The sequence below is a fragment of the Ascaphus truei genome, chromosome 1, assembly GCF_040206685.1.
Source record: "Ascaphus truei isolate aAscTru1 chromosome 1, aAscTru1.hap1, whole genome shotgun sequence".
NCBI lineage: Eukaryota > Metazoa > Chordata > Amphibia > Anura > Ascaphidae > Ascaphus > Ascaphus truei.
The window spans coordinates 511,290,069-511,308,394 of record NC_134483.1 but is presented as its reverse complement, the minus strand read 5'-3'; the positions used below and the strand labels follow the sequence as shown (position 1 = coordinate 511,308,394).

At 44.8% G+C, this 18,326-nt stretch overlaps 1 protein-coding gene across 4 annotated transcripts in view; it reads right to left on the bottom strand.

Annotated features, from left to right (window-relative positions):
- Positions 1 to 18,326, bottom strand: part of SLC75A1 (solute carrier family 75 member 1) — a 59,232-nt gene that overhangs the window by 7,936 nt on the left and 32,970 nt on the right. For all 4 annotated transcript variants that reach the window (XM_075570486.1, XM_075570475.1, XM_075570467.1 and 1 more), the window contains exons 8-12: positions 11,121 to 11,232; positions 6,667 to 6,775; positions 5,653 to 5,743; positions 1,375 to 1,422; positions 73 to 162 (exon numbers count right to left, since the gene is read on the bottom strand). In XM_075570486.1, the coding sequence (XP_075426601.1) occupies positions 73 to 162; positions 1,375 to 1,422; positions 5,653 to 5,743; positions 6,667 to 6,775; positions 11,121 to 11,232 (450 nt within the window). The remainder of the gene's footprint in view (positions 1 to 72; positions 163 to 1,374; positions 1,423 to 5,652; positions 5,744 to 6,666; positions 6,776 to 11,120; positions 11,233 to 18,326) is intronic.

Here is an 18,326-nt window from a genome sequence, read left to right as displayed (position 1 = left end):
TCACATGTTGCTGATAATTATAGAGAGAGGGCACTCACATGTTGCTGATAATTATAGAGAGAGGGCACTCACATGTTGCTGATAAGACAGGTCCCACAGCTCTCGCGAGGGCTCCCAGGCTGCGAAGGATTCCCATGACGGTTCCTTTCTGACTGGCCAATCCTATAAATATTCAACATTAGCCTATATACACACACACATACATTAGCCTATATATGAAATGCATAGAAGTGGCAGTATATATCCAGGAAGAGCATGTTTATTTCAATTCCACTGCTGAGCAGCTGGAAATGTCTCCGGTAGTGGGCCTCCATGTACTTAGAATTGTAAAAATAACTCAGGTCAGATATATGTTATTTTTTACACCCAGGACTAGGACAGCAGTGCTGTGAAACATCACCAGAAATCATACAGACCCGTGTGGTACGGAGATAGTTAAGAAGTGCTGTACTGCAAAAGACAAGCATACTAAAACTGGGGTGTGCGTCCATCTGACATAATATCAGCTCTCAGTAGCGCTGAAGCTAAAAGGAGATAAAGTCATTGAGCAAAAGGATCAAAACAGACAATAGAAGCAGAGCAGCATGTTTGAAATGCAGACTGGATTAGGGAGTGTTTAACACAATACACACATACACACATACACAACACACACACACTATTTAGAATTTACCAATCAGAAAAGTTGGCTGTGAATAAGTTCTAAATCACTTTTTTATATATATTTTGTGTTGATTAACCTTTTGGATATACTTTGTATTATTTATATATAATGTTCTTGACTTTCGTATGGGGTGGCACTTCAAAATGATTTGCACTCAAACACAGGATTTTTGTAATCAATGTATTTTTTGCTTGATTTTTTTTAGTTGCTTCCTTTAGATCCCTTCGAAACGAAGAGATGTAAAGATGTGGAGGACTATTTCATGGGAGATTTTCCTTTCTTTAGGACAGCGGTGCGCAAACTGGGGGGGCGCGAGATTATCTAGGGGAGGCCGGGGGGGGGTGGGGTGGCGTGAGGCCTCCGTAACTTCTCTTACCTGCTCTCAGGCGATGCAGAGCCATGACAACGAGGCGTCATATGGCAACGCGACGTCACATGACGTTGTGAAGTCATAGGACGCCGCCAAAGCCAGAAAGCAGGTAGGGAGGGGAGGGGGTTGCAGATAGGGGGGCGCGAACAGAAAAGTTTGCACACCCCTGATTTAGGACATCAATTGAACACAAATGATTTACAAAAATATGAGCACTTGGCATTGTGTTTATATAACTGGCAGGGAAAAAATGCTTCTGTCGCGCTGTTTTGCAGGTAAAGTCTTTTTTTTTTTTAAATGAGCAAAAACCAGAAATCCTATAGCAATCCATTTTACATACCGTAGGTGGACACCAGCGAGGACAAACAAGGCACAACAATAGCTGCAGCTGAAATGAGAAAGGACATAACATGTGATAGTCTGTGAACCTCTCCACTGATGGATAAGTTTAAAGCCAGCCATGCTATATACATGCCAATACTCGTCGGCGCACCTGTACACTTATTTGTGTTACAGATTTTTTCAGACTATTCCGTGTTTAACTTTTGTGCATGGGAGCAGAGCTATAAGCGGAGTCCCCAGTGGCAGCGCGCACGCCTTCGCACACGCCGCACACAAAGTACAGGCCCCAGTCGACGTGTGTGCGCGCCTGCACAAAGCGCGATGCCTTTGCCCAAAGAACAAAGAAGCACAGAGCTACATCCAATGTGACAAAAATACACAGTGAAATACCTATATATATCTCTTGAAAAAGGGTCATTTAGTTTAACCCTTAGGCCAAAGCATTTTAAACCTGCGAGCCACATCAAGGCATGACCAAATTCACAGGTCCTAACACCAACTGATTAAAATTCTTATTTACCTCTATAATTAGAGGAAGAATGGTCCTTGCATTGGACCCGTCACAACCAGCTGCATGAAATATTAAAAAAAAAACTAATTACTTGGAAAGTGGGGAGGGGCGAGCTTAAACCCTGGGCGGGAGGAGCCACTGACCTCCAAAACAGCTGAGACAAAGCTTTTTGTCGTTTTTTTTTTTCCAACTTGAAATTGTTATTGAGTTTTTATAAAGTCAAGCAAACAACAAATTTTTGCATCGTCTTAACTCCGGCGCACCAGAGTTTAACCATAACTTAATGCCTGACTTAACGGCATAAAACCCATCTTCAATGATAACGTGACGAGGCCGAGCTGTGGCTACATCACGGCGGCGGTTCAGCCAATGAGGGCGAACCAGCCGCGTGACGTCATGGCCGTGCCCCCGCCCCAATCTCTTGAAGCGCAACTAAAGACCATAGGCCGCGTCCGAGACTGGTGCACGCGCCGACGCGGGCCATAGCCTGGAGCCATTGGAGGCAACAACGAAAAAAAGAAGAGCGTACAACCACTCATATTAAAGTATGTTACAGGCGGTCCTCGGTAATCCGCCGGAATCTGTCTCGCAAACCACCGTCGGATTGTGGATCCAATGTTAATCGGCGACACTGAGCGTCGGATAATGCTTTCTGTGGAATGCATTATACGGCACCGGATAATCTGTTCGACGGATAACAGATCGACCTGTATTGCAAAGGTATGCTGATATACAGAGGTAAGTATTGCGCGTAAAATTAGTACATTAAAAATAAGCTCATCCTAAAAAGCTTAAACAATCGGTATTCTATGAAGTAGCTTTAGGGTTTTCTACGCTTACAAGGATGTACGCATGTTGGTAATCACCGCAAGCTCCAGTGGTGCAGAGTCTCTCCAAAGTCCGTCAGAGTCCACCCTAGGGAGCAAAAGTCTTTATACTTTTGAGTCTATTTCAAAGGATGGAGCTAGACTTCAACCTTGGAAGCTCCTCAGAAAGAATTGCAAAGCGTTTTGTGGCAACACACCAAGTCACTTAATCAGGAAATCCCGAGGAACCCGAATTACTGGCGGAACGAGTAGGGTTTGAAGTTTCAAACTGGGACTTTGAGCGTTCCGCAGAAACCTTTGGAGGGAATTTTCAATCCTCCACTGCTTAGCTAAGACGCTGCGCGCTAGTGTCTCTGTTATACAAGATCTGTGGAGCCAGCAAGCAGGGAGGAATATCAAACAGAACTCAGTAGATGGGTGCGGGTGTCCCTATGTAACACCCAGTCTTTAAAAAAAAAAAATATTTGGGCATTTTGGAAGTGCATTTCAGCGCGTGGCATAATTAGTAAACAGATTACAGTATGTTGCTTCTTCCCTCTGATCTTTTAAGGTTTGAGATCATCCATTTCTGTATGCTGACAGTCCCTGCCAGTTGCGGCTGCAGACGCAGTAATTTCCAGATTTACCATGACCTTTTTTCATATATTTATGGATTTATCTGGATGAACTATGCGCCTCTGGAAATTATTTAGATTACCTAATAAGAATGTATTTTCTCTGACATAACTTGGTCTTTGTTGCTATTAAGTGCAATTATTTGTCCTTACCGGGAGCACAATTTTCCACCTACACTATGATTTCAGGAAAGATCTATCTTTTGACATCATTGTTGGTAGTGCTGTCTGCACCATTTTCTTAACTGTTAATACTCCTGTTACCCCGATTGCTGCCGTCTGCTGCCGTCTCTTCTGCTTTGACCATACATTTGCATGTCCTACTGCAGGGGTGCGCACACTCTTCTCCCTGCGCCCCCCTTACCAGCTCTCAGCCCCTGCTTCGCCCTCCACCCCCACCCTGCTCCGGCGTCAAATGACGCCACGGGGTCATGTGACGTCACGTGACCCCGCGACGCCGGGTTGCCAAGGCGACGCGTCACTGGAAAGTTACAGCAAGTAAAGTTACAGAGGCCTCGCGCGATCCCCGGCATTTACTTTAAATGCATACAGGGAAGTGCGGGGCTTCTTTAACCGCCGACCCCCCACACCAGAAAAGCTCACGCCCCCAGCCCCCTAGCTTACGCACCCCTGTCCTACTGAACCCCCCCATGTATTGCTCTGGCCATCTACTTAAACTCACAAGCCCAGCAAGAAGACCAGAAGCTCTCCGGGGCTGGACAGGAACTACCGATGCCAAATGTCATGTCTTTTACTTGTACTTGGTCGCTTTTCTGATTTAACAATGAAACGCATGATTTATGGTAAACAATTGTCACTGTACAAATATAAAATGGTTATAATTAGCATGTAATGAACAAGAGGATATCATACAAGCCCCTCAAACTGGTACAAAGAACAGAACGCCGCTTTGGCATCTGTTTTAAATTGCAGCATAGCGGGGCGTGAGATGCAACGTCAAGCTGTGAATACAAGTGGCACTCTTCCAAAATGCAGTCACCATGTCAGCATAACAATTGCTTTGATAATGGGACCCAGAAATTAGGGAGGCAAAAGTCAATTACAGTACTGAAGGGCGATGCATCACGCATTTTATACAGTGTCTTTCAGGCGTCACTAATATAAGCAGAGTGTTCAGGAGCACAACACTGACGGACTGTAAAGGAATTAGGGATCTAAGTATTCCTTTAACAAAGAGAATCAAGTAAGAAATTGGGCTTGCACACATTCCTTAATGTACTTCTCCATGTTAACACGTTATATGCTATTTATTTTATTTATTTTTTCCAACTCAAAGTTTTTTATTTTCAGAGGCATAGGGGAGTTGGGGGCACAGAAAGAAACGGAAGGGAAGGGGGTTAGGTACGCTTGCATTACATAAATTACAGTTTCATAGAGAGTGGGTCCATTAATTGACTTAGACTGCTATATTATTACATGGGCGCATTGAGCTTAGTGTCAAATTTATTTGGTGCATTCGGTAACATCATTATACTGTACCATCCCTTGGGATTAGGCAATTCGTAACAACATTTTTGGTGGTTCCGCCTCCATACATATAGGACATGAGAGTCCATGATTTCCTGCTTGGTCAGCAAACCTACTGTCAGTCCAGACTACAGAGGTGTTCAGTATGTGACATCCGTGGTCCCCAGATATTCGAAAAATTGGACTGTATTTCTTCTAAGGCTACGATCAGACCAGCTCCGGCTGGGTGAACGCGCAATCGGGTGACGTCATAGTTGCGACGCGGCCGAGTGACATGTGCACTGCAGGTAGGAGACAGCCAGAGGAGACAGGGAGGCGTGGCGGAGGCGTGGCCATGAGCGGCTCACCCGCATTGGCTGAACCGCTCACGTGACGCGGCCGTCACCTGAAGAAACCAAATTCCCTGGTCTGTTCTCCTGCCTGCTGCCCTGCAGTTCCAGTCTGCGCGCGCGTTGCGCTAGGTATGTACATTTTAATGGTCTTGTTGCTATTTGTTTCTGAGCTGTGTGCCGCCGGCCACTTTTGGTATAATCACAGCCTAAGAGGTTCCTGAGCTTCTCCATGATCATTGTCATAAATTTTACCCTGAACCATCTTAAGTGCACAGTTGTCCGTAATTGTATGTAACTCTTGTTCATGTCATTATCAAATCTCTGTACCCCATTATAACGTGCTGCGGAATATGTTGGTGCTTTACAAATAAACTCTAATAATAACAATAATAAGTAGGAATATATATCAGTAACCTGCATTCAAATGGAAGCCATTGATTTATTTTCCAGAATCCCCCTGCAATACATAAAATTAAATTTATCCACAGCAATAAATAAACTTACCAAAAGAGTAGAGTAAAAGTCCAATTCCCAGCATGGATATGCTGTTCGCCCACCCGATCAGCATGAACGCTGGGATCAGCAGAATAATTGCCTGCCGAAGATATTCATAGAACACATTAGACCATCATGAAAATGCTGTGTATTAATGACGATGCTGCCCGGGACTCTCCAGATGCAGACGAACATACTGATAAATGAGGGTTTCCCGAGACAGACTCAGTCCGTCTTACCTCTCGATGCCCAGGAATTAGGGACTATATAACCATTTTTCTATTGTACCTTGTCTTCTCTGCACAGCAGCACCCTGAACCTTTTTTGCCTTTGCTTTTTATTTAAAAGTAGTTGCTTTTACAGTAGACAAAAATCGCAAGTACGTGGAGGCACAATAAGCCAAGGATTGCTCAGGAACTCGCAACAATTAGAAAAATAGAATATTTTTTATTTAGATCTTAAGATACCAACGGAAAAAAAACCCAACATAAAACAGACAAAGTCCTCCCACGCGTTTTGCACCAAACAGCACTTTTTCAAGGGGTCTCAAGGTGATTCTAGAGCTTGTCACCACTTTCTGTCCTCTCACAGATGCTTGTTCTAGAGCAATCTACAGTCCTTCAGTTTGGCTTCCAGGATTCCCCATTATTAATATCTGGTAGGCGGGCAGACATACAGTTGACCGCCCAGCTACACTTCCTGGCCCTCCACCACTGGAGCCCCAAAACGTCCTGGATGTCACTGGACCACCACATATAAGGGGACCACCAATTGATGTTGGAGCCAGGCTCCCCAGGGAGTGCGGGGCACTGTCTTTGTATCACAATTAATGCTAGTTACAGTAAATGTCTCCCCAGCAAGTCCATTGGTTTTGGGTGGTTTGTTGACTCCTATAACCCCTCCGCTGCTATAAAGCATGCATTGCATTACTGGTACCTCCACTAGCAGTGGGGTTACTGTGATTTCTATTGCTGATCAAGCTAACACACAACAGTTCACATCAAAGAAAAGAAAAAAAGTTACCCGTTTCACAGCTTTGACTTCATTCCCTGGTTTGATTCTGCGAGCGTAGCCTCCCTGGATCAAGGCCATCGTGATTCCAATGAAGAAAAACATCTTCCCCTGCTGCATGCTGCCGAAGAAAAAGCAAAGCAGGTTGTGAGCAGATGTCCCAGTCGGGAACCATCTCAGGGCAGATTGTAGTGTCAATGTTCTGTTTGCTCTCCATTTGGGCTGATTTCATCCAGATGTGACCCAACCGCTGCTGAACATGTCGAAATCTCCTCCGCGTGCACTTTGCTTACACCGAGGGATAATGATATATTATTATACAGGTAGCTGGCAGCGTGCATAGTGTTTAACAATTGCAGGTACAATGAACCGCTTTCCTGAAAAGCTTACGGTCTGGGTCCTTTATGGCAAATGGACTAGTCAAGCGTTCTAGCAACGCGAGTCGAAACCGGACGTGACGTCAGACGCCGAGGGAGCCCGCGAGGGAGACTCAGGAGAGTTACCAGCTGTTTTCCTCCTAGAAACACTCGGACGAGAAGTCAGGAGTCTTGAAAGTAGCCAAACGTTTGGCCAAGCGACACCGGCCCTGCACCCTCCCTTACTTACCACGCCCAATGTGATTGCAAAGAATGTGAGTACATGCTTTTAATAGACCTTTGTCAAAACTGATTTGCACTATGTCTCCTTTATCTGCTTCACCCCGAGTTATATTCTGCATTGATCTTCATGAAAAGTAGCTGATAAGCCACAGTTTGAGATAGGCTCTACACATATCTACTTCCTGTAAGTAGAAAATCTATAGGAGCCAAGATCCCACACATAGATCCACCTGTCACAACAGTGCACACTATATATATGTTTTTCTTTATTTTGGGTGATCCTGCTCCTTCTGGAATTTGTGGGGAGTAAACAGCCGGCACTACATAGGGAAAAATACCATTACAAATATAGATGGATCTAATGTGGGGGACATCATTTTAAAGCAGTCCCATTAGTATCCTGTTCTTTAAAAAAAACGTGATTTAACACAAAAAAAGTATAATTAATCTGATAGCAACTTTTAGACTGCACTGGGCTCTAGGGAGAGCTCCATTTTAACCTCCCAGTTAATATTTCAAAATGTTTATATATCTCCTGAACGAAGCATCAAGTAAAACTTTTTTCTTTTCTTTAAATGCGTTGAAAAGAGAAAAAAAAAGTCAATGCACAAACGTGCGCACATTGCTGCTCTAACAGTAACATAAGGAGGAGGTGCCTGTATATAGGATTTGCTCTGACTCATTGCTCGCATCTTTGTCGGTCAACTTTCTTACTTAGGACACAGATTATAAGATAGGTAAATTTAAGCCGACTCCAATATGGTTTTATACCAAGAAGAAATTAATTGAAAAAAAAAAAAGGAGAGATGATGGTAATTGGCACAAATGTTGATGCATTTCCAGGACATAAAGTATATAAAAAGGAGAATGATATCTGAATGGCCTCTATTCAATAGAGGTGAGAATACTGTAGGCAGCCCTACCATATAAGCACATTAAAGCTGCAGTTCAGGCAATATCCTGCATGTGTGTTTTTTTTTTAATAAATCAGTTCTGTAGTAAGAAAAAATACTTTCAGCATTTTCTGTTTTAAAAAAAAACAACTTTGAAAGACCAATTTTCTTGTATTCTATTTTAACAAGCATGCCTGTTCCTATAGCAACGATTTACATTCCCCATATTTAAAGATGTCGCCAAACTCTGCCGATCAATAGACGGAGAACGAATTGACCGGCAGCTATGCAGTTTTTTTTAGGTAAGTAGAGATTGCCCACATGAAACTATTGAAGTTAAAAAAAAACCTAAAAAAAAAAAAACGGGAGCCTGAACTGCAGCTTTAAGACTGATTAAGGGGCCCCGTTTACTGTAGGTAGCTACAGGGTGTGAAATAGCAGCCTGCCATCGGACTATGCTGCTGTTATTTATATTGTTCTGATGTACAATAATATTTGTATCACCTAAGCTACCAATGCTATTCTATGTCATTCCTCCTCACCCCTGCCCTGGAGGGGGGAGAGGGGGTAATTGTGGTGAGATTTGTCTCTGTAACCCTTTTTGGCAAAATAATGAATCAACCAAAATAAAGTTAACATTTGGGATATTAATGGACTCTATTTGCAGACTGCAAAAATCAGAACTGCAGAATTTGGAAGATTTAAAAAGAAAATAAATTTGGAGGAGGAAATATTTTGCCCCAAATGAAATTCTAATTTAAAAATGGTAACCTATCAGTGCAAATGGAAACTGTGTGTGAAGGGAATCCTTTAAAAAAAAAAAGTGGGAATGACTCCTTAATTTGAATATTAATAATGGAACGAGTTGAGGACAGAAAGGCAGTGAAAGAATGGAGTTCTAATAAATCCATTGTAATGAAACAGAGGGGGAGTAGTTGTACAGAACAGAACGCACCGTCAGAACATAGTTAATGGGCGAGAATGTTGGTACAGTGCGTTCTGCATCAGCTGGTCCCGTTTCTGCAGATCACAACCCTCTGTGACAAGAGGCTGCTCAATGCGAATGTAAAGAATAAGCTGACTCCAGAGCAGCTTTTGTGCGTAGCCTGCACAAACCATGCGCCAGGCGAACGCGCTTTCACAGGAACATTCCTAAAAGGTTACAGCTGGAACAATATAACTGCTCGGCAGACATTGATTTATTCAAGCGTTAAACATCACTGTCCCTGACAGCACCTTGTACCTTGGGGTGCACCTTGGACCCAGCACCTTGGGGTGCGCAAACAGGGGACAAATACTTCACTTACCTTATCTCCGGCGATGCATCGCCATGGCAACGCGAAGTCATTTGGTCACGTGACGTTGCGTTGCTATAGCGACGTGACCCCCACAGCGTCATTTGATGCTTGAGACATGGTAAGGTAGGGGGGGGGGGCGCAGGGGGGAAAGTTTGCGCACCCTTGTTGTAGAGCAGCGGTGCGCAAACTGGGGGGCGCGCCCGAGATTGTCTGCGGGGGGCTCAGGGTTTACAGAGGCCCCGCGCGCTTCCTGAAGGCAATAAAATTAAGTGACGGGGAAGCAGCGAAGGCCGCTGTAAACTTCACTTACCTTGGTTCAGACAGCTTCTGGAGACGCGACGTCATGCCGGAGCCAAGGTAAGAGGGGGGGGGAGGAGCGCGGAGAGAGGGGAGGAGCCGGCAGGGGGGCGCAGGGAAATAAAATTGCACTGCTCTGTTGTAGTGATGAGAGTTCTATATACACATGCACCGTGCACAACCGGTTCTATATACACATGCACCGCGCACAACCGGTTCTATATACACATGCACCGTGCACAACCGGTTCTATATACACACGCACCACGCACAACCGGTTCTATATACACACGCACAGCTCACAACCGGTTCTATATACACACGCACCGCGCACAACCGGTTCTATATACACATGCACCGTGCACAACCGGTTCTATATACACAAGCACCGTGCACAACCAGTTCTATATACACACACACCGTGCACAACCGGTTCTATATACACACGCACCGTGCACAACCGGTTCTATATACACACGCACCGCGCACAACCGGTTCTATATACACACGCACCGCGCACAACCAGTTCTATATACACACGCACCGTGCACAACCGGTTCTATATACACACGCACCGTGCACAACCGGTTCTATATACACACGCACCGCGCACAACCGGTTCTATATACACATGCACCGCGCACAACCGGTTCTATATACACACGCACCGTGCACAACCGGTTCTATATACACACGCACCGTGCACAACCGGTTCTATATACACATGCACCGTGCACAACCGGTTCTATATACACACGCACCGTGCACAACCGGTTCTATATACACACGCACCGTGCACAACCGGTTCTATATACACACGCACCGTGCACAACCGGTTCTATATACACACGCACCGCGCACAACCGGTTCTATATACACACGCACCGTGCACAACCGGTTCTATATACACACGCACCGTGCACAACCGGTTCTATATACACACGCACCGTGCACAACCGGTTCTATATACACATGTGCTTTCTCGTTTTTTCATGAATAAATAATATTTTTATTAACTTAGCGCTTGGTTGATTCCGAGGATTCGGGGAAGCAGTGACCACCATTTCTACCCTTTTTTTGCTACGCCGTGTGATACAGAGCTTTAAAAAGCAGAGAGATACCGGCACCCCTTTTGGAGTTCTCTGGAGGCAGGGGGTCCCCGAAGCTGAAATTAATGGGGTTCAGCTGTGGATACCCCCTGCTTTAATCCTATGTAACAAAATAACTCAAGATGTTAAAAAATGTTAAATTAAAAAAAAAAAAAAAAAAAACACTTGGATTGCCTCTTTAAAGATTTGATCATTTTATATGTTGGGACCTCCCAGTTCTGCACAGCCCACCCACCGCATATCCAATTCCTAAGCCAGAACACGACTTACCTGTTGAACTGGAACCGCTGATGAGTGAGAAAGCTGATGGTGTACTCCAGTCCAGAAAACAGGAAGAGGTACAGGAAATATACCAGCCCCAGCACCCGGAGGTTCTGAAGACCTTGGCAAACAACAATAAAAGGGAGTTTTATCTTTATGCAACACATACGCAGCACTGTATGCGGCATTTACAGGCATAACACATCCCTGTCCTGAACATGAGATGTGCCAGGTCACTTGTCCCACTCGAAAGGCAGTAATGCTATTCTGGGCCACCGGCCCATTCTTTTGTTATTCCTCCCTAAAAAAGTACTGCATTATCTAATAAAGTAAGCTCTGATATTCGTAGCAAAAGCCTCACTTTATTTATTTATTTTCATTTTTATGTTCTGCATTAGCGACTACATGAGTAACGGGGGATAAACTGCAGAGCTGCTTGGAATGGAATATTCCCATGGTGGAAGGTGGCTGGCAATGGCTATTAGAGTTTTTGTTCTAACCCAGACAGTTACATAGAAGTTAGATAGTAGATGATGGAGGTTGAAAAAAAAAAAAAAGACATGCGTCCATCCAACCAATGCTACATGTAGACGACAGATACTTTATCCTATATCTGTACATAAAGTATAATGATCCAGAGGAAGGCAAACAAAATTAATTCCTTCCTGACTCCAAGAATTGGCAATCGGATTACTCCCTGGATCAACATCCTTCCCATGTATACTTATTTGGTATATCCCTGTATACCTTCCCTTTCTAAAAAGATGTCCAACCTTTTTTTCAACATATCTATTGTATCTGCCATCACAGTCTCCATGGGTAATGAATTCCACATTGTAACTGCCCTTACTGTAAAGAACCCTTTCCTTTGTTGCTGGTGAAATCTCCTTTCCTCCAACCTTAAGGGATGGCCCCGAGTTCTTTGTACTGCTCGTGGGATGAATAGTTCTTTTGAAAGCTCCCTGTACTGTCCCCGAATATACTTGTATATAGTTATCATATCCCCTCTTAGACGCCTCTTTCTAATGTAAATAAATCTAATTTAGCTAGCCTCTCCTCATAAGTTAGATTGTCCATCCCCTTTATTAATTTGGTGGCTCTTCTTTGCACTCTCTCTAGTTCCATAATGTATTTTCTAAAGAGTGATGCCTAAAATTGTACTCCATATTCAAGGTGTGGTCTTACTAATGCTTTATAAAGGGGCATAATTATGTTTACTTCCTTTCCATCCATTGCCTGTTTATTGCAAGATAAGATCTTGTTTGCCGTTGCAGCTACTGCATGACTTTGGGAACTATTGCTAAGCCTGCTGTCTACAAGCACTCCTAAATCCTTCTCCATCAAGGATTCCCCCAATTTATCCCCATTTAATTTGTAAGTCGTCTGTTTATTCTTGCTGCCCAAATGCATAACCTCACATTTATCTGTATTAAACCTCATCTGCCATTTACCTGCCCACGTTTCCAGTCTCTCCAAGTCCTTCTGGAGAGAAATTACATCCTGCTCCAATTCTACTACCTTACACAATTTAGTATCATCAGCAAATATGGAGACTTTGCTCTCGATCCCAACCTCAAGGTCATTAATAAACAAGTTAAAAAGCAGGGGTCCCAGTACCGATGCCTGAGGTGCTCCACTCCCAACTTTAGCCCAAACTGAAAAAGTTCCATTTATGACAACCCTCTGTTATCCTTCAACCCGTTTGCAATCCAGGTACATATATTTTTACTGAGTCCAATTTGCATGATTTTGTACACCAACCTCTGTGTGGAACCATACTATTAGTTAGTAATGGGATAACACATCCTAAACCCTTTGCTGCAAGAACTGCAGCTCCCACACGGCAGATACAGTAAGTAAGTAAATGCATCTCATTAGCATAAAACAGGCACGTTGTTTTGTTTGATAAGACTATTTTAAACCCATACATGGAAAATCTAAATATCCCACCCATTTTACATTTTTATTGCCATTTTGATTTAAAAACAGCACCTGGTAGGGGGGGGGGGGGGAGGCTTTTACATCACAGGGGAAGATACAGTATGTCAAATATACTCGTTCAATGGTAGTCGGAACAAGAAACATCTTTCGTGACAAAGAGGTAAATTAGTCTTTAGACGAGACCCATTAGATTTTCATGTGGATTTATTTATAGCGGGATTGAGCTACTATTTACTTGTGAGGTGCCTGCATAAGAGAGCCAGGGTTGCCATGCTGTGTGGAATTTATGACATTAGTCATTAAGGAAATTAGTCAGTTTTTCCATTTGGCAAATATGCCACAATTTGTTTCTAGTACTCGGGATAGAGTTAATGTTGTTTATTTTCCATACTCTGGCTATTTCCCATCTTGTAGCTGTAGCTGTGTGTGTAATTAGCTTGTTTTCAGCTCGTGATACGTTTTGAATGGGTTTATTTAAGAGATAAAGCCAGGGATCTAAGGGTATATCTCTTTGTAGGATTAGTGGAGTCTCGTGCATATCTACCCAATCAATACGATCAAAAGCTTGTTCAGCATTGAGGCTAAGCAGCATCAAGGGTATTTTATTCTTCTTTGCCAGAGCTGTCAATCCTATGATCCGTCATATATTGTCAGCGGCCTGGCTCCCTGGGATAAAGCCCACTTGGTCTATGTGGGCTATGAATGGGAGGACCGCTACCAATCTGTTTCCCAGGATCTTTTAAAATATCTTGATATCCGTAATAATCCGAGATATTGGCCGGTAGCTTCCACAACTTGTCGGGTCTATACCGGCTTTATGGATTCCAAATATTGTTGCCGGGAGCGTGTTTGGGGCAAAGATGAGTTAGACAAGATTGAATTAAATAGGTTCAGTAGGTGTAGGGTGAGGACTTTCTTATAGTAGGATTCTACTAACATCTCCAAGGTCCGTCGCCTTTGATGTTTTTAGGTCCTTAATGACTTGGTGTATCTCTTCCAATTTTATTTTTGGGCTCAGTAATGACCTCTTGGAGGCCGTTAATTTGGGTAAATCGGCTTCATTAAGAATTTTTGAGTTGGTCTTCTGATGGGGGGGGGGGGGGAAAGTCTCACACGACCCCCAATCATAAAATTTGGTGTAGAATTTCTGAAATTCAGATACCATTGTTTCTTCGTTTGATGTTAGATCTCCAGATTGCAGTCTAATTGCCTGAATGGTATATGTTGGTTAGCAGTTTCTTAGTTTGGCCTTCAGGAGGGCGTCCGCTTTGATGTGAGAAAGATATTTTACTCAGCTCTCGCCTTTTTTAAGGCTTCCAATGTTAGATTCGATTGTATTCTTTGCGGGACTTTGTGAGGGAATCCATTTTAGTTTGAATTCGGTTTATTAAACCTATTCTCGTTTTTTTCTGCTTGCTGCTATTGCAATTATTTTGCCTCTTATGGTGGATTTGTGCGCCTCCCATAACACAGAATGGGACGACACTCTCTGTATTAAACGTTGTTACGTGCGTCTGCAAATTCTTCCTTGGCCGCGTTGTAGTCCGCCTGGGCTCTATGGTGTGTTGATCTCCGACCGAGGCCTTTTCTGGCCTGATGCCTCTGCTAGGCCCTGTTTTTCCAAAACCATCTTCTGGTTCCCTCAGCGTGTAAGTGCGTTTTTGCATATTACTACTAGCTTGAATGGAAAGGCCCATCTATATCCGATGTTACAGTCCCTTAGTTTAGCCCTTATATTTCTGAGGTTCCGTCTTCTTGCTAAGGTGGAGGGGGATAAATCCTTAAAGACTTGCAGGGAGATGTTATCAAATATTAGGTCTCCTATTTCCTTGACCACTGCGTTGAAGGCCTCCTTAGGCTTGAAATAGTGAAATCGGATTATCAGATCCCTTGGCTGGTTCCCGGACGGGGGCCTCACTCCAAGGGCTCTCTGGCATCTATCTAGTATAATCCGGTAGGGCTGAGGTAAACCATCTCCCCACGAACGCTTCTATGTCCATCTCAGATTCTGGGATACCTCTTAAATTCTGAGTTTGTTATGGCGATCTCTGTTCTTCACGTCTTCTAGTCTGTCGCGATATGCACTGATTTGAGATCTCACCTCTTGCAGTTCAGAGTCCATGCGGTTTTGGTTAGTGTACCACTGTTTGAACCGTGCTCAACTAGACTACTGGTTTGGATAAGTGTGTGTTAATATACCAGCGTGCTCAGACTATATGGACCAGAGTATCGTAGTCCATAGGATTTGGTTAGTGATTGAGGCGTCCATCTTGGATTCCACAGTGTCCGTTCTTTCGTCCAGGGAGGATATATCCTCTCTCAGATCGGCCACCGCAGCCTGTAGTAGGAGCTCTAGGTTGCTAAAAAGGTCCGTTATATCCTTTTTTGTGAAGGGCATTGCAGCCATCTACTTCCAAACCGGATTCGGGTTGTTCGGGAGATTGGGGCTAATTTGATTGCCCTTTTGCAACATTCCTTATAATTGCGATACGATGCCTTCGTCCCTTCTGACTTCAAGAATCTAGACGCCTTCCTCTTCTTGTCCATTTCCTCCCCTACCTGTTTATTTAGCCACATTGGTTTTGACTTATTTCTTTTATACTTATTACCCAAGGGTATACACTGATAAGTGTGTTTTTCTAAAAATGTTTTAAACACTGCCCATTTATCTTCTACATTTTTCCCTGCAAAAACATCATCCCATTGTATTACTACTAGATTAGACCTCAGTTTATTAAAATCTGCCTTTCTACAATTTAAAGTCTTTGTTGAACCCATATAAAAAGTTTTTTGATAATTTATTTCAAATGAGACCACGTTATACTCACTGTTACCCAATTTTCCCGGATTTGAATATTTGTTATTACTTCTACATTGTTTGATGTAACCAAATCCAGTATTGCCCCTCTCCTGGTTCCTCAAAAATTTAGGTCATGTAATTGTCTTTTAGCACCCCCAAGAATATTTCCTTTTGTTGTAATGCTAATCTCATTGTCCCAGTCTATGTCTGGACAATTAAAATCACCCAGAATGCAAACATGACCTACTTTTGCTGCCTTCTCCATATGCAAAGAAAACCCCATAGGAGTTAACATAGGATCGTTTCTGGATTGAAACATTGTGGACTTGATACTACTATACTTTACTGCTTACTGCTGTAGTGCTATCCACCCCTTCGGAGCTCTACTATAGGAAGTTCATCCTTCCTTTCTTGTGCATATACTTCTCCATATGCAGAAGTATTTTATCTTCCCCCCCCCCCCTCTTACCTGCTCTCCACCATCTCAGCAACATGGCATCGCAATTTGACACCGCGTTGTCATGGCGACGTGTCATTGCTATCAGAAGATGCCGGAGAAGCCGAAGAGAAGGTAAGAGGCAGTTACAGAGGCCCCACACTCTCCCCCAGGAGTCAGTTTAAATGTTGTGGAGAAGAGCGCAGGGCCTCTGTAAGCACGGGGCTCAGTTCAGTGCCCCCTTAGAAAAGGTCATGACCCCCAGTTTGCGCATTTTCTTTGTACTTTTACCTCCATTACTAATTTCTATCCACAAGGTCTGTACATTTTCATCATTCCCTTCATACACATCTTCCCTTATAATAGGTTTTAGATCGGTTTAACATATAAACATACTCCACCACCTCTTCTATTTGCTCGATCCCTCAGAAAAAGGGAATAACCCTCTAAATCAGGCCTGCACAACTCGTAAAGTGCGAAGGGCCGAACTGCTCCAAGGAAAAATAAATTGGGCCGCACGGGTAAAATCATCATCATCATCATCATCATCATCATCATCATCATCATCATCATCTCTCCTCCAGCACCCATCATCATCCTCATATCTCCCCCAGAACCCAACACTATCAACCATTGCGATACTCCCCATCTATCTCTCATACCCCCATCTCTCCCCCTCACCCACACACAATACACCCCTCCACATCAAACACACAATACCCCCCTCCACATCAAACACACAATACCCCCCTACAGCCCACACACATCCCACCACCCCCTGCAGCTCACATCCCTCCCCCCTGCAGCTCACATCCCTCCCCCCTGCAGCTCACATCCCTCTGCCCCCTTGCACCTCACATCCCTCTGCCCCCTTGCACCTCACATCCCTCCCCCCTGCAGCTCACATCCCTCTGCCCCCTTGCACCTCACATCCCTCTCCCCCCTTGCACCTCACATCCCTCTCCCCCCTTGCACCTCACATCCCTCTCCCCCCTTGCACCTCACATCCCTCTCCTCACTTGCACCTCACATCCCTCTCCCCCCCTGAACCTCACATCCCTCTCCCCCCTTGCACCTCACATCCCTCTCCCCCCTTGCACCTCACATCCCTCTCCCCCCTTGAACCTCACATCCCTCTCCCCCCCTGAACCTCACATCCCTCTCCCCCCCTGAACCTCACATCCCTCTCCCCCCCTTGCACCTCACATCCCTCTCCCCCCCTTGCACCTCACATCACTCTCCCCCTTGGGTGGGTGACAGTGACTGGGTGACAGTGACTGGGTGGGACACAGTGACTGGGTGGGTGACAGTGACTGGGTGGGTGACAGTGACTGGGTGGATAGGTGGGTGACAGTGACTGGGTGGGTGACAGTGACTGGGTGGGTGACAGTGACTGGGTGGATAGGTGGGTGACAGTGACTGGGTGGGTGACAGTGACTGGGTGGGTGACAGTGACTGGGTGGGTGACAGTGACTATGACAGTGACTGGGTGGGTAGGTGACAGTGACTGGGTGGGTGACAGTGACTGGGTGGATGACAGTGACGGGGTGGGACACAGTGACTGGGTGGGAAGAGTGACTGGGTGGGACACAGTGACTGGGTGGGACACAGTGACTGGGTGGGTGACTGGGTGGGTGGGTGACAGTGACACTGACAGTGACTGGGTGGGTGACAGTGACTGGGTGGGTGGGTGACAGTGACCTTGACAGTGACTGGGTGGGTGGGTGACAGTGACTTGACAGTGACTGGGTGACAGTGACTGGGTGGGTGGGTGACAGTGGGTGGGTGACAGTGACTGGGTGGGTGACAGTGACTTGACAGTGACTGGGTGGGTGGGTGACAGTGACTGGGTGGGTGACAGTGACTGGGTGGGTGACAGTGACTGGGTGGATAGGTGGGTGACAGTGACTGGGTGGGTGACAGTGACTGGGTGGGTGACAGTGACTATGACAGTGACTTAGTGGTTGACAGTGACTGGGTGGGTGACAGTGACTGGGTGGGTGGGTGGGACAGTGACTGGGTGGGTGGGTGGGACAGT